Source organism: Chrysoperla carnea, chromosome 1 (genome assembly GCF_905475395.1).
Source record: "Chrysoperla carnea chromosome 1, inChrCarn1.1, whole genome shotgun sequence".
In the NCBI taxonomy this organism is placed as follows: Eukaryota; Metazoa; Arthropoda; class Insecta; order Neuroptera; family Chrysopidae; genus Chrysoperla; species Chrysoperla carnea.
The window spans coordinates 15,653,029-15,677,370 of NC_058337.1; the positions used below are offsets into that span (position 1 = coordinate 15,653,029).

General features: G+C 29.4%; 1 protein-coding gene across 1 annotated transcript in view; it reads left to right on the top strand.

The window, feature by feature from the left end:
- Window positions 1-24,342, top strand: part of LOC123290847 (neuroligin-4, Y-linked) — a 623,005-nt gene that overhangs the window by 397,528 nt on the left and 201,135 nt on the right. The window contains exon 4 of the mRNA XM_044871193.1: window positions 17,410-17,598. Coding sequence (XP_044727128.1) covers window positions 17,410-17,598 — 189 coding nt within the window. The remainder of the gene's footprint in view (window positions 1-17,409; window positions 17,599-24,342) is intronic.

A 24,342-nucleotide genomic window follows, 5' to 3' on the forward strand; every position in this document is an offset into this window, starting at 1 on the left:
ACTGGGAAGTTAATAAACCCTTATCATCTTCATAAATTTATTTCATTTTTTAAGAGGTTGATTTTGGGAAGAGAAAGTAGCCTTTTTTCAAGGACTTACTTGGAATTTTAGTTCCAATTATTACTTTTTGTCTGAAAGGGCAACAAAATATTTTGAATTTTTTGTCTAAATACAATTATAGCTATGCATCAACATATACATACCCAGCTAAAGGTATGAGCAGTCCGATCCTGCTCCCTTTCTGTAAGCCCATGCCTATGTCCCGCCCTTGGTCATTAGGCTGTAAATGACAGACAGGGAGAGTTAATTTTATAATAATAGTAATAATTAATATTCTATAACAGAGTAATTGATATTCATATATAATTACCAAATATCACATATTTATTGATGATAGCACATTTTGACAATAAACTGAACAGTTTTGAATTTTGAAATTTTGTTTTAACATAATATAGTTAATCCGGTCATCTGTGTCAAAAAAGTGGTCAACCTCGGAATCTAACGGAATAAGTTGATAGTTTATTTTGATGGGACAAATGTTGTCTTAAAAGCCACATAATTATAATAATAATAATAATAATAATTCTTTATTCAGAAATAAACCACAAAAAGTGATGTTGAACAAGTCAAAAATAAAAATACATGTATAGTAAATCTAATATAAACAAGTGAAAACAAACAATTGACTGAGTTAATTGTTGAAATACCATGTATAGACAGTGTTGATGAAGCAAACAATCGTTTGTTTGTTGACGTCACGTTAATAAAAAAAGATATCCACGTATAATTAGCTACACACACCCTGATATTCCCATATTAATGCATACTATAAAATTTGCACATAATAAGCGCCCTCGTGGGTAAACAGTGATGTTTACAAAAAAATGTTTCAAACAAAAGTTGTTTATTTTTTTATAAAGAACATTTTTTACATTTAAACTTTTGTTCTATCTCTAACGGTTTACAAGATGGGTCCTACGGACCCAAGACCCAATTGACCCATATTGCTCATTTACGAACTTGACCTCAGTTTTTAGGTCCCGAGTTCGATATAAAAATTTCATCTTGATATCTCTTTTCGTTTTTGAGTTATCGTGTCCACAGACGGACGGACGGACGGACGGACAACCGGAAATGGACTAATTAGGTGATTCTATGAACACCCATACCAAAATTTTTTTCGTAGCATGAATATTTTTAGGCGTTACAAACTTTGGACTAAACTTAATGTACTATGTATATTTCATATATACATGGTATAAAAATTAAAATTTTAATGATAGACTAAATTTTTCACATCACTTAAAAAGAATTCTTTTATTTTTTTTATTACATTATCAATATGAGATCGCCATGTCAAACCTTTGTCCACAGTTAGATCTAAGAATCTTAGTGTTTCCATAAAATTCACCTCTCCATCGTCAGGAAGAGCAATACTTACCTGATCATCGTAATTTCCGAAACGTATGTATTGCGTTTTTTCAAGGGTAAATTCCGGCAGTTTTCAGAGAACCACCGTGGTATTTTGATTTACGATAAGTTAATGCTTGAAATTAGATCTGCTTGGATATGCGCTCTGCATTTTTTCCCAGGGTAAACGGTTCCCAGGGTAAACAGTATCCACGTCGTCTCCTGTATTTTTCAGGAACATCGCGACAGAATTGATCTCCGAGATACCTGGTACTTCGAGTACCCTAGTTGCGCCGCACACCAGGTACCTGGTGCCCGATGACAGAGATCATAAAAATCCCCGAGTAATAAGTTTGGAATCATTTTCATCACTATTAACCGAATTGTGGATTTAGTATATTCACGGTGAATTTAAAATGCAATTATAAGGTGAATGTTTTTAATTTCTTATAAATCAATTTAGATAAAAAAATTTTCTCATGCTCTAATGAATTGAATGCGGAGAACCGCATTCAAATCCGACTTCGATGGTTCAAATTTTTCGAACTTTTTTAGTGCTTTGTTTATGCTACTATATGTAAAAAGTAGCAAAAATAATGAAAATAATAATTTGTGTTTCGAAATCTTCCTTTTGCAGAAACAAACTTATAAAGAATTGAATGATATATTTGTAACCAGTGTTGTAAGCGTATAATCAGTAGAAGGTATACGACACAAAGATAACAAAATTCAGAGGGTATACGCTAGAAATCTAAATGATCAGTTTTTTTTTTCAATTTTCAACAAGCATAGGGTACCCTTTAGATTAAACTACACAGGGTACACGTACACCGTCAAATAACCTCCCTTATGGAATTGCATGTAACATTCACACATTATATCTATCGAATTTCGATTATAGCATCGTATATATAGGTACATATGTATTAATTTCCACCATAAAATAATACACTCATACATTCATTAATATTATAATTTTAATGACTATCTATACGATACCTAAAACATAGATACGTGTATACAAATGAATGATCCCAGAGTTGCTTGTCATAAACAAATATGAGGTTAATAATACTATGTTTTAACTTGTCCCATATATGATAAATAGTTGAAAGCTTTTATCATTATTATTCCACAACAAGCAATTAAAATCAAAAAATCAAATTAATTTATTACTTATTTTAAAATATTAAATATAGACTTTTTTTTGTAATTAGAATTTCATTTTCAAATGCTTTGATCTTTATTTTGTGCGTATTCAACAATAAAAATAATAACAAATGATAAATTCTTGTACCATGTATATGAAATATACCAAGGTATACTAAGTTTAGTCCCAAGTTTGTAACGCTTAAACTTAAAAATGCTATGAACAAAATTTTGGTATAGATGTTCATAAAATCATGTAATTCGTCCATTTCCGGTTGTCTGTCTGTCCTCCGTCGTCTGCCGTCTGTCCGTCTGCGTTCCACCATAGGAAGATATTGTAATGGGTCCGATTTTCGATTTCGAAACTATCAACATATCTTTACCGTTCATGGTTCGCATAAGGCATTTATACTAATTTGGAGAAGTATGTGTGTGTGTGTGTGTGTGTGTGTGTGTGTGTGTGTGTGTGTGTGTGTGTGCGTCATCGAAATCGCGCGTACAAAAAATGACAGCGACCTCGTTAAGGTGCCGATCAAAGCGTTTTAAGGGCAATATGATACGAACAAAATATCATAGTTTCGAGCCCCTCGAGTTTTTATTTTTGGAAACTTTTGATTAAACTGCAAAGTTCTTCGTGTGCACCTCAAGGTTGGCACCAGACTCTTTCCACGGCTTGTTTTTTATATTATTTTTGTTATTAAATAAGTACGTGCGCCCGAGTTATTTTGGTTAAAAAGGCTTAACTTTTTATAAATATGAAGTTTGATCTAGTCTAAATCAATTCTGAAAATTTTAAAGGGTGTTGTCCGATTATTTCAATAAATAAATGATTTCAAAAGTAGGCATATTTAATATTGGTCTTATGGGAAAACGGTAAACGGATGTTTTCATAGATTTTTCTAAAACCTGAATAAATTATTTAAAACAGAAAAGCCCATTGTAAAAACCCGAATGTATGAGCACGGTAGTTAAGAGATAAATTCAAAAATAATATATTTTTTCAATTTTGATGGTAAATTATGTTTACCATTTATATTATTTTAAAAGAACGAATAAAATTTTTCGATATCTGGAATAATTTTCACAATATCGAAAATTGAAAATTTTTTTTAATTATTTTGCTTTCGATATTTCGAAAACCAAGGCAGATAAGGCAGAAAAATTTTAGTTTTATTTTTCGTCTACATGCATAAAGTTATTATAAAATTAATCAACAAGTTGAAAATAGGGTGCAAATAATTTGAACCACAAGTTTAAACTTGCCTCGGCGCTTGTACTACCTGAACATTATTCATTGTCTTGATAATAGTTTAACGAAAAGTTTTGGAAGGTGTCACGGTTAGTAAAATACAACCGTAGTTTCTGAATTAACATTTTTATGAAATCAATTACACAATAAAAGTTTAGTTAGCATTTTATCAAACCAATTTTTATTTTACAATAAAAATTTGGAATTTTTTACATTATATATAAAAAAAAATAAATTAAAAAAAAACGTTATGCAATTCGTACAACAGCTTGCTATAAAATAAGTGAAAATTAATGGAATTTTGAAAATGCTATAGTTGTTTTTGTTAGTATACTTTTTTTTTTTAAAAAGAGTTGTATGTGTTAATTTATTTTACAGTGCACAGTGTTCCGATAAAAAAAAGAGTCCTCCCATAAAAAGGAATGGTACCGCAGGTGTGAAAAAAAATGAAAGAATGCCTCTCGGCGAACTTGGAATATTCGGTAAAATATGCAATGTCAACAACTCATTCCAACTTATAGGCCTTCGTAATTAAATTTTTTGAAAAATAGCAAAATCGCTCAATTCTTACTCACCCAAGACTCCTTAGAACCGGAAAATCTTTTTATTTTCATGTTAAGTGATATATTACTATTGAATCTAACATTCCTAATTCCCCCCCTAAATTTTTCTAAGAAGACGACGTCTATTTCGTATCAGAGTCGGTATAATGAGTTGCAGGCAGCGCCTAAAAGTATGTCTGCCATCAGAGTTCATTGTGATACATTCAACGATTTTATCGTGGCATATGTCCGGTACATAGCACTATAAAAATTTTATACCTATAGATGCAGTTTGGATAGATGCTTTAATCTATTGATTCCGTATTGTGTGGCAACCATTATCAACAATAGCATATAATAATTAATTTCCCCGACTATACACTCGCGAGGGTTATGTGTTTGACCGATATGAATGTATGTTCATCTGTTCAAACCTAGCTTCTGAACTACTAATCATAATTTGTTATCGTTAGAGGCGTCTTGATCGTCCGCTGGTTATAGTATATGTACCGTTACATTAAATTGAATACGGTGTCCTCTAGAGTACATAAATGATAGAGGGTAGAGGACTATGAATGCACTTTTCAAATATATATAGGTATGTTGTTATACATTCTCACGAAATTATAACCTCCATATGGTTTAAATAAAATAAAGTTCGAAAACTAAAACCCCGACAATTACAGAATCATGCTCTTAAAAGTATGAAAACTAGAAAATATTTTCATCTGAAATTGTTATGATAAGTAAAATCGTCAATACAGTCAGGGGACCTCTAAGATTAAACAGTTTGCCACAAGACCGAAAAGAGGTCCCCCGACTGTAATGACAAGAGTACGGTTCTGTAATTGTCGGGGTTTTAGTTTTCGAACTTTATTTTATTTTTATTTAAAATACTTTTTTTAATGAAATTTAAAATGTTTTTTGATTCTCAAATGCCGCAATTTTTAATAATTTTTTTTAAACTAAATAGAAAAATGTGTTAATATAACATTTCTATATTTATCTTTATTCTACAGATCGAAGGAACCTTACTGTATATTTTTTACGCACAGATGTATAGAAATATCTGAACATAGAACAAATTGTTCGAAACGGATAGATCAAAATTTTAAAGTAACACCAAAAAAATTTGATCATTTTTATTATATAATTAGATTAAATCACATAAAATTCGGTTCAAAAAGAGTCTAATTTTATCACAATCAAGAGAAATTTGATATAATGTAAACATTTTTCTCCTAAAATTTAGAACGAAGGGAAAGGTAAATTTTTTCAATTCGACTGTAGAAGTTTAATTTATCCAATTTATTCCAAATAAAACGAGTAAGAGAAATTTTTTTTTTTCCTAGAACATATAATCCTTTTATTGTGTTGTCGTCGACAATTTAGAAAGGAATAATCAATTTAAAAGTATTATCGTTAATTTAATTATATTGTTTGTTTGGTAAAATTGTATAAAATACTTATAAAGGTAGGTATCTACATTCGGTAAATTGCATTTGTAATATTTTGATTATCAAATCTATTGGATTGTAAAATGCACTACGTAAATATTCTCTTTCCACGCAGTTAACACACACTATTCAATTATTTGAAACTATACAGGATACTCAAAATGTTACAAATTTGTGGAAATGAAATAACATCTTTCAATGAAAAAGTTTCCAGAAAAAAATTTTCAGAAATTTCACAAAGTTAACCAACTTTCAGTTTTTCCGAATATATAATTAATTATAAGCAATCCTCCCTCCCCTGTGGTAATTTATGACTTTTACTTTTTTTTTTGGTATTACCTTCCAGATTAAAAATTCAACTGTTTGCCCTTTTTAACCTCCGAACTAAAAAAAGGGGTGATATAAGTTTGACCGCTATGTGTGTGTGTAATAACACACTTTCGTTTGAAAGGTATTTCACTTTCGTTTGAAAGGTATTGTAAAAATTTTGTAAATTTCACGTATTAAATTACAGCATATTCTGGAAAAAATGTTCGTGCTTTTCCGAGATTTACTGCAATTTTTAAGTGGAAAACACCTCAATCCGTAACGGACCTCGGGCGGAGGCTGGTGTGTATCCCCTCTCCGGTGAGAATTTTCGACCATAATTTTTTATTTATTTACATGTACTTTAAGGTTTTTGATATCCCTGAAAAACACGAACATTTATTTTCCGGAATATGCTGCAATTTTAAAAGTTCACACAATTGAATTCCTAATCTGGTAGGATTGAACTCTAAATCTGTATTGGTTGCCCGTATTCTAATATCTTTATAAACCGCATACTAAGCGCAAATCTCGAGAGCAACTGAACCGATTTCACTCTTTTTTTATAGTATACTTTTAAGTACGAAGATGGTTCTTACGGAGGGAAAAATTTAAAAAATTGCCTGAAAAAGTCTAAAAACAACACTTTTCTATATTCCCATACAGAAGATTCGTAATAATAATTAAGAGTCATTTTGAACTTTAATACCATACCATAAAGTTTAAGTGTTAGTAGAAGGGTTCCGGGAAAGCAAAACAATTGAGTGAATTTCGATGTATCGTAATAACTTCGTAAAATCCATTCTCACCGAATATTTAAGTAGTATAATCAAACATTCATATCGCACTTCTACTGACTCCATAGCCACAGAAAAATTATGTCAAGTAAAATTAATCAACCACCTGTTGCCTTGAGATACTTCCTGGATATCACTCATTCAATTCGATAATGTATTTGCCCAATAAAAAAGAATATTTATATTTTTTGGTGAAACATCCCTTTTTTGAGTAACAAATAAATATTTCTGACATGTCTGTAAAACGCACAATGGTTTGTATTTTTGGCGTAAAAAATGAAATTCCAATATGTACAACTTCAAATACTTAACATTTTCAGTCTATTTATTGCTGCTACTGCAACTCACGGAGGTAAGTCATACTGATTTCTCGAAATTTTCTCTGTAAGTAAAAATTTCCAAATCAACTGCTAAAAAAAGTTATCCACATATCCATAATCTTCAACAATACCTAAGCATTGCTACAGCAGTAATTACTAAACTTAAAATGGTGGTTAGCCATTGAACGAAATAATTAGGTTTAGCTATTTTAGCTTTATTTTTCTATGATTAAACACATTATACAAGACATAATGCGATTAAGTACGTTATTTTTAAGTTTGTTTAACGATATGCACGATCTTCTACACGCGGTTTTGGGACAATTTATCTCTACTGTTATTAATTAAAAAAAAAAAAAAACTGACAATTGACTGAGTTAATTGTTGAAATAACATGTATAGACAGTATTGATTACTCTATCACATTACACATACACCTATACATGTCACACATACATACCTGATAATCCCATATTAATACATAATATAAAATTTGCATCTAATGTGTGCCCTTGTGAGTAAACAGTAATGTTTACAAAAAAATGTTTCCAACAAAAGTTGTTTATTTTTTTGATAAGGAACATTTTATACATTTAAACTTTTATTCTATCTCTGGCTTACAACTTTTTACATCCAGAGTGCACTGTAAAAATTTTAGCTTGATATTTTTTTTGTTTTTGAGTTATCGTGTTGACAGACTAACGGACAACCGAAAATGGAAAATTAAAAAAATTTTTTTCGTTGCATGAATATTTTTAAGTGTTATAAACTTGGGACTTAACTTAATATACTATGTATATTTCATATATACATGGTATAATATTACTCATAGTTGCTTGATAACTGAAAATTCCGAGAATTATTTATTTAGTTGAATCATTTTCAACTGAAAATTGTTTAAGGTACTCGCTCTTAAAGTTTGCGTAGTGAGAACACAAACCAGCCTATGTAATTTGGTTTTCTCTGATCATATTTTAAATTGTATTAAATAGTTTACGGTTTTATGTATATGTTTTCCAGTTCATAGGACTGAATAATAAATATATTTTCAAGCTTATGTAACACTGATAAATAAATGAGAAGGAAAATAGGTTCAAATGTAATTGTTTATTTCACATAGTAATAAGTAGATTTCATGTATGTCTGATTTATTTAATAATATATACATAAATTAAACTCGGTATCATTTAATGCTTATGTATTTGCGAAAAAATGTTCACACATAATCATAAACCATAAACGTCAATTATTACTGTGCTGTGCATTCTATATAGTCTAATAAAATTAAATAGAATTTCATGGTAATAAACACATAATTCCTAGCGCAGAATCTGCATTAGCTTAGTGAATTTCCTCATAGATTGAAAAAAAAACACACATTTTTCTTAAAATCGAATATTGCATTTTTAGTTTTCCAAGAATTATTATTTCGAAAACCTTCTAAAGAAAAAATCTCAAGATTAATTTTTTGCTTTAAACTGATCATTAAATACAAAAATATTATTTATTTAGAAAAAATTTTCGTCTAAAGAGCTACAAAAAAAAAACAGAATTTTACAGTCAGAAATTGAAAATTATTGAGAAAACAAACATTTATTTGCATGTTTCCATATGATTGCAGTACGGCTTATTTACTGATACTATACTGTACTGATACTATACTGTATTTTTATCATGTAAGCTTCGTACTATTATAAACTTGCACTTAAAATCATGATTTAAAAATGTATTTTTAGTTTTGTAAATTCAAAAAAATGTTTGATCTACAATACACAGAATAGAGCAGGCGCTAGATAGAGATGAGTCTGTAAAAATATGGTACCGCATTTTGGAAATTGATTCTTGTTTGAAAAGCTCATAGATTAATATTCTGGATGTTGTCAGCAACCCTTGTGATCCAATTTTTGTAAATGTCTATCCCTCCACATAAACAGTCAAATGTATATTTTTTAACCAAATAAAGAAAAAAAGTTGAATATTTGGAAAAACTCCAGAAAGGTGATATTCAAATCGATAAATTAATCCAAATTAATGAAATTTTTGAGCTTTTCAAAATCTAAAAGCATCCTTCAATATTTTTTATAAAGTTCTGCAGAGTAATTAAAGATTGTTTGATTCTAAAGCCTCAATTTTTAAGTGTTTAAAATTGTTTAATTGTTCGAAAGTTATTACTTGAAGCGACATTGTCTACGTGTTTGTTTAAACAAGACACTCCAATTAAACACTTAAGGATATATCAGCATGACAACAATGTTTGATTTAAAGGTTCAAAATTTTTTTATAGGTAGACTTTTACTCAAAGAATATGTGCTTAAAATTACAGCATAGATAACCATGCAAATTTATAAAAAATCATTGTAAATCGATATAAAATCGATATAAAATACACTGGCTCTAATGGAGGAATCTCAAAAGACGACATATTTTGAAAGTTTTTTATAATTTTCACTTGGAATGAATGAACAAATTTAAAAAACGCTTTTTATAGAAAATAAACATATAAGCCATGGTATTTTTATTCTTACTTTTCGTCTTATATCGTCAAGCTATAATATAATTTATCATCAAAATATATATTTCCTTAATTTGTGCTCTCACTACCGTGCTCATACATCCTTAGCTACAATAAAACTCAAATATATTATCTGAAAACAAAAAAATTAACTAGTCCATATTATAACACTTTTAAGAATTCATAATAACCTTTAACAATTAAACAATTGTTAACAATTAAAAATTGGGGCTGCAGAATCAAATAATCTGTAATTACTCTTCAAAACTTTATAAAAGATATTTATCAGATCATTTTAAGATTTTGAAAAGCTCAAAAAATTAATTAAAACATTAAACTGCTTACAACTCAAAAACGGTAATTTTAGGAAAAAATCAGGCGCCTTTTTGACGTAAAATTGACCAAAAAACCTTTAGTAACTTTACTTTGTTCAACAATATTAATCTATAAGCTTTTCTGAACAAGAAACAATTGACAAAATGCGTTTTTGCAATTTTGAACACTCAGCTCTTTCTAGCGCCTACTCTAATACAAAATAAACTGTTTGATCTACAATAAACAAATGGATGTCACGAATGTTAAATAATATCAAATTTGAATATAACAATATGTAGTGTATTGTCACGTTATTATTATCATTATAAATAGTATCTACATATCCTGCACCGTATCGTTCCACTGAACTGAATATGAACTATTTATTATACAGGAAATTTTCATGGATGCGTTTGTTATCGATTATTTTTGACAATAATAAAATGGCCATCGTTACATTTTAATTGATGGACAGAATTTAAATGGATTTTTTTTAATACTTTATTATTTGTCTGCATTTTTATTTTCACAGTTTCACATCTCATGAAAAAAAAAAACTCGTCAATATGTAATTTATTTTTATGATTAAATATGTCAAAATGTCTACTTGTTTCATCGATGTGTAAATATAGTTAAATATTGTTTGCTTTTTTACAATTTTGTTATAATATAAGAATATAAATTTCTAGTCATGCTATTATAATAGAGAACTTGCATAACATTTTTTTTGGTACAAATTTGTATATAAATGAAAAATTTATTCATCTAAAGTTTCTTTAAGAAACTTTTTTGTAAATTATTAGTTCTTTCTATTCTTTTAATAATTATTAATAAAAATTACTTATCCTTTGGAAAAAAAAAAAAAAACTGTAGTGACGTATTTACACCCGTTGAGGCAATGAGCCAATCGGAATCACACTAAATTCACATTTTTCAATTTGTTACTATGAAAAATTACATTACAATATATTGAAAGCAAGTTTCTAGAAAAATAAAAATAAAAACAAAAAAGTTATCTAGTATTGAAGGAATGTCAAGTTTGTCTAGATTCGACTTTTTAATAATGTTTATAATTTTACTTGCAAAAAGAATTTGGAAAAATCAAGCACATTTTAGTATAGGTTTGATGTATTTTATGAAGAATAAAAAGTTATATTTGGGAAGCGAATAAAATAGTTAAAAAGATTTACAAATTATGCCAAGGTCAGGGCTACCGTCTAGGTTGACCTATCGCCTAAAGCAAATGCCGTAATACTTTGAAAAACGAACTGCATTAAAAGCTTTATTCTGATAACTTATTATTGTTCGGAGTTAAAATTCGATTCTATTCCCTTGCTCCAAAATATATTGTCAAAATGAATATGAAATACTCTAGATTACTTTTATCACGTAGTGACTGGCTCCCACCGGCCTTTCTGATCCATAGCCCGATGAACTCGGTCACTTGCTCCAAATTATATTGGTAAAATGAATATGAAAATACATTATTTATCCAATTTATTATACGATGTGAATCCAAATTCATGTTAGTTTCTATTTGTAATATCTAGAAGAAATAGATCCGTATTGACTTAAAAATGGATTAACGTATACGACAATCGACGTCGTCTTATAGCCCGTCACTACTACTATGTTGATTCTTTGTTTCTGTTTCACTTATCTACATACAAAATTTGTAAACGCTTTCCACAATTTGTAAGTATTTTATTTCAAAATACGTGATTATAATCGTTAAGGATTTTCAAATTTTTAGGGAAAGAACAAAGTGCATAAGGCTTAAGAAATTTATGTAAGCAACCAAATTTAACTCAGGTTACCATGCAACTAACAAATTTGGATTTCCTCCCTATGCGAAGGATTGGGTCTCCTTTACTGAAGTGCAGGTGGCAAAAGAAGTACACGGTAAGAAATGCATGGCGTTTACTACATACTTTCGAATAATGAAATCCACGAGTGTGAGAGAGTACATACATATGTATACATTAAGCAATGTGTTTAGGAAAGAGATACTATTATAGGTATGTTTTCTTGCATTTCCTGTAACTTCGGTTGTAGAAACACAGCACAGTAGTGAACAATCGTTGAGTTGCCTGTCGATTCACTACTATGCTATGTTTCTAGTTTCGAAAGCAAGAAAACATAGCTATACCTAATAGTATCACTTTCTGAATTACATTGCTTAGTGTATACGTATATATCTCTCAAACTCGAGGAATGCACTATGGGAAAGTGTAAATTTAACGTATTATAAATAATGCCATAGTGTATTGTAAATAACGCCATATATCATACCAGCATTGTATAAACGCCATACATTTCCTACCAGGTAGTTTCTACAAAATAGACTTAACAATAATATATACCTTAAACTTAAAATATTTTAATGGTAAATTGTTAAAAAATCAAACGTCCGGAGCTTGGTTGAAACCCATGCTGTATTTTCTGTACAGTCTCCATGACAGTGAGTGATATTGATGATGATAGTATTGTAATATGGAGCTACGGGAATTTGTCTGGAGTTTCGTCAAATGTCCGACCATGCCAATGTCAAGTATGTTTACATGCCCATAGGCTTCTGGCCTTTTTTCAAGAAATGAATTGACACATTTGTATATTCACCCCTACATTGCGGCTTCTTTTAAACGCCACCTTTTCTTTTGTTAAAAAAGTTTTTTGTTTTGAGCGAAAAGTATAATTATTCATAGGCTATTGCAATGTTACATTTATTTGGGCTTAGTGTGCGTTTGTCAGAGGACACAATTTTATTTGTTAGATGTTAAGAGGGGACTAGTGTAAGGTTAAATCCAAGTTTGTGGGGTTGTTGTCCTTGTCCCTCGTCCGCCATCTTGAACAAAGGGTGTAAATGTTTTTTATGGTTTATCTGACTATAGGCCTCACAAAAAACAATTGGCAAATTTTCTAGAACTTTTAGTCGTAGAACCAAAAATAACAAAATTACAAGCGAAAATTTAAAAAGTTTATAATGAAAATTATTCTTCATCTCTATAAAAATGGCCTGATCTCATTTTTTTGTAAAATGATCAGAAAAAAAGTAATAACGACCAACAGAAAATTTCTTCTCAAATTTTCATCAATTTTATGTTGATGTTTTGACTTTGATGCTTTTGATTTTAAGACTAAAAGTTACTTGACAATGTTCTAGATAATTTTATTCGGAACAAAAAATGTTACAATAATTTCTTTGTGAGGGCTAAAGCTTGTCAGATAAACCATAAAAAGTCACTTGTATCCTTTTTACAAGTTGGCGACCGGAGGACAAGGGCTACAAACCCACAAACTTGACTTTTTTAAAACTAATCCCTCCTTGATATCTTAAAAAATAAAAGCACGGTCTTTGACTTACGCAACCCCAAGTGTAACCTTTAAATGGCATATCAATTTATAACTTCTTGTACTTAATTTTACACCTTTTGAAATAAAAAACTGATATTTAAAAGAAAGGAATGAAAACTTTTTACCAGTACAACAATAATCGAAAATTATAGCTAATGTTCGACTAACACGTGTCTCGTAACAACCAACAAACAAGAAAATAATACCATTCAAAAAAAATCTATTTTCTGTCAATTAATTTCGATTTATGAAGCATGAATTTAAATATATTGAATTATTGATAACTCCATGCTTCAAAGATTATTAAAAAAATATAAAGTTTTTTAAAATTATTCTTATTACCTTATTCTTATTATTCTTATTAAAAGTAAAAAAAATTTTTATAAGGAATCATTAATTTTTAATTTGATATTTATTAAGTAAAGTAGAGAGAAAACTTTTCCTTTGTTTAGCTATTGAATAAACCCAATTTAACAATATTTAATTAAATTTAAAAACAAAAATTAAATTAAGAAGACAAAAACTCTCTTAATATAAATAAAAACAAATGATAAATGATATTATCTCTTTTTTTTCTTCTTTAAAATAAATGAGAATGGCAAAAATAAAAATAGAAAACATGAAAATATAGAAATACAATACAACTGAAATCTTTACAGTTGGTCTGTTTCGAATAGTGATATAAACTTTTTTGGTGAAAGATGTTTAAAAAACGGGCATAAAATGATTAAGTGACCATCGACTGCGAGTAGCTAAGAACGTCGCTTTAAAAATGCAACTTTAGTACCTTTAGCACCTCTAGATATTCAGTTTGCGACTGCCAATTATATGTCTTTATGCTACCCAAGAACAGTAATTATTAGAATGTACGTGCATGTATTATTATACACTAGCTGTTACCCACCCTTTTTGCTGGTTATTTTCAATTTTATATAGATACAATTACTTTAAAAATGACGGAATTTCTGATCAAATTAAAAAAAAAGAGGGAAGGTACAAAAATTCGCACCCGACTGAAGGATTGTTCAAGGCAACATCATAATTGAAATTTAAATGGTCCTCATCAATGGCCTATTTGGTAACTTATTGGGACAGCCCAAATTAAATTAAATGATAAACACAACGGTTTTGTTTGAGTGGGACCTGGTTGGGAACACGTTGGGATAGCCCGGTGTAAAAATTAAATAATCTTTACTCTATTTTTACCTGATTTTGAAAAATTTGATTGCTTTGAATAAAGCAAATATATATGTTCTTAATCTTAATACAGTTAATTGATTTAAAAAAATTTCCTACTTTATTAAAAACAATCATAATTTTTCAATTAATTTTTTTTTGTTTAAGTTATTTTTTTATAGTAAGTAAATAGTTAGAAAAAAATAATTTCCCTAAAAAAGTTTTAATTCAAAACGCTTTACTTCACTTTTAACTCTGTACTTTGAGTATTTATAAACTTTTCGTTTTTTACATAATCTATTTTTTTCTCTTAATATTATTCTGTTATTCCTATTTCCCTTCTATTTGCATCAAAAGTATCAGTTGTTCATTTTTGAACTTTCCGCGTTTTATTTATTTAAAACATTTCACCAGATGGCGCTGCGAGAAGTTTTTTATTTGTCATAATAAAAACACATTATGTACGGTCGAGTATGAATCGAAAATAAGTGATTTTTTATAGTTTTTTTTTGGTATTTTAATTTATAAAAATTCAGCATCATACTATATCATGAAATTTTTTTAAGTGCATTTACGTTTAATTGAATTTTATTATTTTGACACGTGTGTAACAAACATTTTGAATGTAATTGAAAATGTCAATTGGAGATTGAGGTTATGTAAAATGCGAACTTGGACGTCTACTGATCAGAAGATTTCGTGAAACAACTCCGCACTAGTTTTTATTCAAGTATACAAGGTAAAAATTTCGATCACAAGTTATATTGTGATTATTAAAAAAAATAGTTCTTTCATTAATAATTTTTTTTTTTTTTTAAATTATTATAGATGTCTTTATTAAAAAACTAGCTTCCAGTCCCGAAAACCCACTAGACGATAAAAAAATTTTGAAGGCAATGACAACAGTGATACAAGGTGCTCGAGATTGGGATGGCCATCGTCTTCTTCGTTTAAAAAAATGATCATTCTATTGACTGGATCTATTGTATTTTTATAAATTTATAAATAAAAAAATTTGCTTGGTAATTTTCAGTTTATTTTTAATTTGAAGCTATAGGCTACATCATGATTGTATTGATTAACAAGGGGCAAATGATTTACAATAAGGTAAATTAAGCGGGAACAGACCGAGATTATTCGATTGGGAACCCATAGGGCTTGCACATTCGGGAACCTATAGGGACTGCCCAATCGGGAACCTATAGGGACTGCCCAATCGGGAACCAATAGGGATCGCCCCACCGGGCCCCAAATAAGTTTCTGCGTTACAGCCCAATTTGGGGTCCCAATTGGGCAACCAAGCTGGGTCCCAATTGGGAGCACGTGAAAATTTCTAGTCGGGTTATAACCGCAAAATAGTTTAAAGTGTATATATTTTCGTCTGAATCGTGCTCTTAAAAGTATTAAAACAAGAAAACATTTTCATCTGAAATTGTAATGATAAGTTAAATCGTCATTACGGGGGACCTCTTTTCGGTCCTGTGGAAAACTGGATACTCTTCGAGGTCCCCCGACTGTAATGACGATTTTACTTATCATTACTATTTCAGATGAAAATGTTTTCTTGTTTTAATACTTTTAAGAGCACGATTCTGTAATTGTCGGGGTTTTAGTTTTAAACTTTATTTTATGAATATCTCGTTTCAGTTGCCTCTAATCGCATTAACATTTATTATAAAAGTTGTAAAAGATAAAATTTTCTTAAAATTTTGTCTGAAACTTTGTTTTGTATGTTGAATCGTTTTTTAAATAAGAGCGCAGAAGATGCGCTGAACCTTACGTACCTTAGTGCAGGGTCAATACTCATAAATATATGGTAAGAAATAATTTTTTAAGTTGTATTTAATCGATAATTAAGTGAAAAAATCGTATAATAGACAGGGTCAATCGTGAATCCCAGTCTATTATGCGGTTTTTTTCCATAATTATTCGTTAAATACTACTTAAATAATTAGTTAATACCTTATATTTGTAAATATTGACCCAGCACTGAAGTACGTTAAGTTATGTGCAATATCTTCTGCGCTCTCTATTTCAAATACGGCTCAACATACAAAAAAAACTTCAGACAAAGTTTGTAGAAAATTTTATCTTCTACAACTTTTATAATAAATAGTAATGCGATTAAAGGCAACTGAAACGAGATATTCACAAAAAACTGATTTTCGAGACCTTTGACCTTGAATATCTAAGGGCGTGCACGCGTTACCATATGTGACTTTTGAGACAACATTTGTACTATCAAAATAAAGGTTTGTACAAAAATTCAGCTTATTCCGTTAGGTTCCGAGGTTTACCACTTATTTTGACTAAGATGATCGGGTTATTATGTTTATCCATGTTTTATTATCCTTTTAATTTTACCAATAGAAATGACTATACCATTTACTAATTTTGTCATTTAAATAATACCAGAACAGTTTTCACAATACGATATCCACAATCTTTAATCTATGGAGCTTCCAAGAGGGGCAATAACTATGTAAAAATCTTAACGAGATGTCTTTCTAACTTGATCATTTTCTGACGATTTATTACCCACTGTATTTTTTTACTCATATCGTACATTAATGCCAAAAATGTGAATGTTTTATAAAACTTGAATCATGACGATTTGAAACGTTCTCTCAAATACGAGATAGATAAATAAAAATAAGTATAGTGAAGAAATAAAATGTGTATTGTATATTGTAATTTATCATTTAAAAACATAAGTTTTGTTTTTTATTATTATTATATTACATGTATGTTGCCTAACTTGATAGTATTCTATTTTCTTTTTCTTTTATTTATATTTGTTTTGTTTTTATTTTTAACAGGTTTTTTAAAGACGGGTGCTAAAGGCAGTGCTCAAGGGAATTTTGGTTTAATGGATTTAGTAGCTGGTCTACATTGGTTACGTGAAAACTTACCAGCATTCGGTGGTGACCCCGAACGGATTACTCTAATGGGACATGGTACTGGTGCAGCTTTAGCTAACTTCATTGCTGTATCGCCTGTCGCTAAAGGTAAACAACCATTCAGTATTAGTATTATCTTTATCGTTTAAGCTTTGGATTTTATTTTCAACTATATAATAATGTATCGAGTTCGAAATAATACATTCACAGAAATGTTACGATTGTACATTTGTGTACAATAAATTGAACCAAACGAAAACATGGAATTAAAAGCATTTCATTAGGCGTATGAAGTGACAATAAAATTAACCAATTAATCACTTTTGTTTCATAATTTGCTTTATTGTCCATACACGAATTAACAACCGGGCCAATATTGGTTTAAGCCTGGTTGAATATTGAGCGAACTCAGAAGCCAAGACTGGTCCAATCTTGTATTAGCATCGAATGATAATATCGTTTCAACGTTGGCTGTCCATAAATATCTCAAGTAAAAAAATTATTTTCGCGTCGATCGTGGTATCCTGAAAGCATAGTTTCTTTTTACTTGCATTTTACGTGTATTGATAAGTTCTAAAATTTAATACGTCCTTCCTTTAACTACTGAAGTTGAACTAATGTTTAAATTTTCCGTAAGTCGATCTCATCGTCAGACCTGACAGAACCAACAGAGACCAAAAAAAGTTCGCAAATATTATCAAAACATAAATAATATAACAAGAACAAAAAAACACTGTCTACTGAAGAGGAACTAAAATCTGTTTTATAAATTGACGAATTTATACGATACATTAAAAGGCTTGTGGGAACACATTTCCTCTATAGAAACACTTGGCGCCTATTTGCGCCTATTGAAGCATCTTAATGGTTTAATTTGACACATTCTTACTCGAAAGTGCAGAAGTATGACAATATTACTCAAACTTTCTGAAGACCTGCCGTGGCACATTCAGTATAACAATTTTATTACACAATTTTCTTTTCATCATCAGCATTTTTATTCACAAACAACATAGTAATAGCATACTGAGTGTTTCACTTTAAATTTCCCAAGGCGAATTTTCCTATTTAACTATCTTTGATTGTTTTATTATAAACTTCTCATCCCAATAAGTACCAAAATTTTGATTGTGAATTAGCTTGAAACAAAATATTTTTAGATAAGACAGAGTATATGAAAGTAATTACAAGAACTTAATTCTTTGTAACCTAAAAAAAAACTTTATTAAACCATGTATATATGAAATATATTATAGTATATTAAGTTTAGTCCCAAGTTTGTAACGCTTAAAAATATTCATGCTACGAACAAAATTTTGGTAAACGTATTCATAATATCACCTAATTAGTCCATTTCGGATTGTCTGCCTGTGTACACGATAACTCAAAAACGAAAAAAGATTTCAAGCTGAAATTTTTATAGCGTTTTCAGGACATAAAAAGTGAGGTCGAGTTTGTTTTTTTTTTGAATGAGCAACATAGGTCAATTGGGTCATGTAAACCGTTAGAGATAGAACACAAGTTTAAATATAAAAAATTAAACAACTTTTGTTTGAAAAATTGTTTTGTAATCATGACTGTTTACCCACGAGGACGCAAATTAGGTGCAAATTTTATAGTATGTATTCTATGGAAATATCATTAATTATGAATGTGTGCCTAGCTAAGAATGTATACCTTTCTTTACTTACGTGACGTCAAAAGACAAATGATTGCGATCAACCATATCTATTCACGGTATTTCAACAAGTAGCTCAGTCAATTGTTTGTTTTCACTTGTATTCTGATTGAATTGAAACTTGATGTTTTAAATTAGATGGGAAGTTTCTGATTAAAAACTCACGATGAGAAAATCTCAATATGGGAAGTTTTCTGTTAAACACTCGATATATAAACTTTTTTATTGATTTTGTTTCTTAGTATGTTGTTATGTGATGGTCTGTAATCTTTAATTCTCATAAAAAACCTTGCTAATTACATAAAATAACGTTAAAATCCAGACGCAAAATAACCATTTAAAACAATTTATAACCAACGTTAATTCTTTTTTATTTTTGTATAAAAGTTCAAACTGCTGCCGATCTGTGTTATATGTGTAAATGACCTTTTTACGTTACTAATGTCTAAGATATGTATGCTCTCTATAGAGTTTAGATATGTTACACTTTGCATTAGTGTATGTATAGAAAAACCTTGTTAAATTCGGTGTAGACCTTGGGAAAATCGTATAACGTCGTCTTCTCACCTCAATATGTGTTACAAATATATCCGTATTTGTGGTTGTTATTTTTGAGACTTATTGTTGTTAACTATAGTTATCCGGGAAAATTTTTTTGGGTTCCGTTATGAAACCCTTGACGACAAATTTGGATTTCTATACATATACTGAGTTAGGTGACTGAATGAGGGACCAGTATCGCAATTAATTAAATTATTGATTTTAATTAAAATATTATTCAGTATCTATATAATATGGATCCCAAATATTTTCCTAAATATATACCTACAGGGTTTCCTGTGACTCGATGGACATAGCTTACGAGCGTATTCTTTGTACATACAATTAAAGTCCAAAGTGCCTTATATACTTCGTCCAAAACCAAAACTAACGGAGTTATGTACACTATTGAACTTAATAAAGTAAAGATACTGTTGAGTAAAGTACTTTATTATTTTATTAATTAAAAATTTTTCTTCTTGCACTAATAGAGGAACTATTATCGACCATATTAAGAATATCTACTTCGTCGGAAAGTTCTTGCTGAACAGTGCGTTCGGCAATAGATTTAAGATTAGGCCAACTAGATTAGTTTAATATTCAGTTTCCTTGACTATTATCTTTGGGGGTATAATAGTGCACATAAAGAAGTTTAAATATTAGATTTTGGACAAAAGTATATATGGCACTTTCGATTTAAAATTATCAGTGTGCGTAAAAGATTCTGCTCTTAAGTTGTGTCCAACGAGTCACGGAACACTCTGTACATGAATATTTTAAGAGTTAATGAAAGATTAAAGTCACCATGAACATTATTTATTACTTTTGGTTTCTATTGCATTTTGATGTAAATGTATTCAAATAACTAAAGTTTGAAATATACTCAAATATTTATAAAATAAACTTTTGATAAGACGTGTGTGTGAGAGTGCCATACGATAATCTTTTTATTAGATTTGCAATACGCTTATATTAGCCTGTATGATGTATCTATTCGTTGTGTGCGTAGTCATGGTAGGGACAATAAAATCGATGCCAGCGCTTTAAGTGAAAAATTTTGGAGTTAAAGGGGGCTGTTATGACTAATTTGCAATTCTTTACATGTTAATGTAATAGAAATGTCAAATTGAAATTATTGAAAAAAACTAATTAATTAAACTTAATGCATTAAAAATTGTGAAAATAAGAAATCAAATTGAACAAATATTATTTTTCAAATGTTAATTATCATAATTATTTATTTAAATTTGTGAAACAAGAATATTAAATTTTAAATGTAAGTCTTAAATGCAATCCATACAATTATATATGCATCCATACAATTCTATAATTAGAGTAGTGTATCGTTACCATGGAAACGAAACTCACGCACGGAGCGAATATGTCTATGAAACGGAATCTTTGTATGTGATTTTCACTCACTAAAACATCGGATTGAATTGATTAATTAAAAAATATTTGATGGTGGAAGCGCAGATAACATTCTATAATGTTATGAAATAATAATTTTAACAAGTAAAATTTACAAAATTTAAAAAACTCCTGACAAATTTTTCAGCTACGGAACCCTAAAATTCCACTTGAAACATATTTAAGAACACTTTCCATTAAATTAACTTTTCCCTAGAGCCTTGTTTATCTGAGTGTCCTCAACAAAACCATTTCGAACCATTTCGAGATTTCGAAGTTCTAAAATAAACGGTCCGAAATATCGGCCAAGACTTTATTTTATTATAAAATTAATATATTATTCTTGTAATATGTTTATTGAAAGCAGTCAATTGTAAGAATTATTTAAAAACAAGGAAAAGCTTCAGTTTCTTAACTTCACTAATTTGGCTTAATTAAGTTTTACTTATTTCTTTATTTGATTATGTGAACAATTTGAATAATTATGCGATTTTTGATTGATTGGAAATTTTATTTTATATCAGCTATAGATACAAACATAGCGATATATTCGGAATCATACGGTAATGAGGAACAGGCTTAGGTATTTTTTGGATTTAATATAATATTTAGAAAGATGTAGTTTGGTAAGGATGAGGTTAAGCAAAGATTACCAAGTTACTTAAAAAGACATTTTAAATAATATTTTATCAACTTTGGGTAGAGTTGATTTGACCACATTTGACGATTTCATTCCCTCCAGCTCCACGGCTCCAGGGGAAGGGATCCCAGAGGGTAAGGTTATCAAACCCAGGACCTTGTTGATATAAACCCTAAAATGAAGTTTCACTGCTGTCCCCTCAGCCTCTCCCTAGAAAATCCCATTTTCCTGTATTTTGAAAGCTTTCCCTAGGGTGTGGGCCTTCTCGAATTTTCCCGGATATGCGGGTTATACCAATCCTAGGAACACCTTAAAGTCTAGCCTTGTGCCCAGTTTAATCGAAATCGTTAGAGCCGTCTTCGAGAAAACCTCAAAAAAAAGTTTTTCTCAAGAGTGTGGGCCTTCTCGAATTTTTCCGGATATGTGGCTTATACCAATCCTAGGAACACCCTTAGGTCTAGTCTTGTGGCCAGTTTAATCGAAATCGTTAGAGCCGTTTTTTGCGAAAACCCCAAAAATCCTGTTTTGGCCTAGAGGGAAGTACTAGGAAGTAAAAATGAAAAAATCGTCTGGAATTATGACCCAACTGAATCTATGTACCGAGTTTGAGAAAAATCGGTTGAAAATTGATAGATTTTTGCCGAAAATTCGTTATTGACGAACATCAAGATCATTTATGACTTTATATTTAAGATCATTCTACACACTTTTTAACTCGTGACATTTTTACCTTACCTCACCGTTTTTGATATCTCATCGTTTGAAAACAGAAAATAGAGGTTTTTCCCGTAAATTTTTTATTGACAAAAATCAAGATTATTTTTTTATTTTGGTAAAAAATTTAAAAACCATATGATGTTACATTTTGGACTATTCTAAACACATTAGCTGCTGTAATAAAAAAAATATGAAGAGTCAAAAAGTGTTTAATATAGTCCAAAATACAATATCATATCAAATATTTGACCACAACCACAAAATAATCTCTATTTTCGTTTATACTTCGCTTATACATCGAAGACGGTTAGTTTAAATGAAAATTATCACAGGTTAAAAATACCTAAAATTTTCCGAATTATATCTTCTGGTTTTCAAGTTAAAATTTTGACCGGAACAACAAAATAATCTTTAGTTCCGTCAATAATGAGTTATCGGCGTCCGCCCTTTTTTTTTCAAATGCTTACATCTCGAAAACGGTGAGGTAAGATAAAAAATGCCAAGTAACAAAAAGTGCTTAAAATTTTCCAAAACTTATGGGCGTAAATGAACAAGTTCTCATGAATATGATTTTGTAGAGGACACTAAGACAAACATTTTCCACCTACTCTCATAAAAATCAGCTACCGCGGATTTTTCCAGGAGTCAAATGATTCATTTCTTACATTATATACCGTGAATAAATATTACAGTAGTTAACTTCATCAATAGAGAACTTTATTTAATAAATCCATCGAAATAATAAAACCATTTTTGGAAAAAGCTGATTTCAAAATGTGATTTTTATTTTCAATTTGTTCAACCTGCGTGTAAATAATTAATTTTTTGCACATTAGTCAATTATAGAAATTAAAATAATTACGAATATTAAAATATTTTTACAGATATCATTCACATATTGGTCGGTACACACCTACAATCATTTATCAAACATGATTAATTATTTTCTGTTAAGTGAATCTAATTAATTATTATTAATTTAATAACACTAATAAATTAATCGATATTTAATTGATTTTATACCTAATAGGAGACTTCGCTCTTTGCCAATATAATAAAATGATTAATAATAAAATACTATTTCTCATTTTGTGGATTAACTATCTGAAATTCAATGGAAAATATTTAAAAAATTGTATACGCCCAAGAATATTGACTGGGTCGTAAATTAGCAATTGCTATTCGTTTAATTACAACTCTGTACACTAAATACAAAGCAGATCTAATTAAAGATTTTTATAATTTTTATTGTTTTTTTTTTTTGTTTTTTTTTGTTTGATAGCACGTTACTCAAAATCGTGGGTAGAAGTTTCAGATTAATGCATTTTTATAGTATTTTCGATTGTTGAGGTGATTGTTTCCTTACAGTATATCGTGAAACAAAATTGGTTTATTGCACGTAATGTCTTTTTTTTTTAGCTTTACAATACCACGCAACTACAAAAATATATAATATATTGTTTACAAGTGCTGCTTATAAATTTGATAACATAAATATCGCTCTTCAATAATCAATACTCTAACTATAGTCGTCTTTGTTCAACAAATGATGGATCGTCGATGAACTCATAATTAAATTAAAATTTTGATTTTATATCATAGACAACCTTATATTTTTATGGTATTGTTATAAACAACAATATTGTCTAAATATTTTAGATAGTATTTTATCACACTCTCTAGATTTTTTCATATAGAAATATCCAATTGAAAAGGATAACCTATATGAGTCATCATTTTTTCAGCCAACTTTGAATGATAAAATAACAAAAAGCCCAAATGACCTAGGAATATTTTGTGTTTTTTGGAAACTTTGTTAATCAAAAAATGTATTTATAAAGTTTTATTGAAACATAAAAGTATTTTA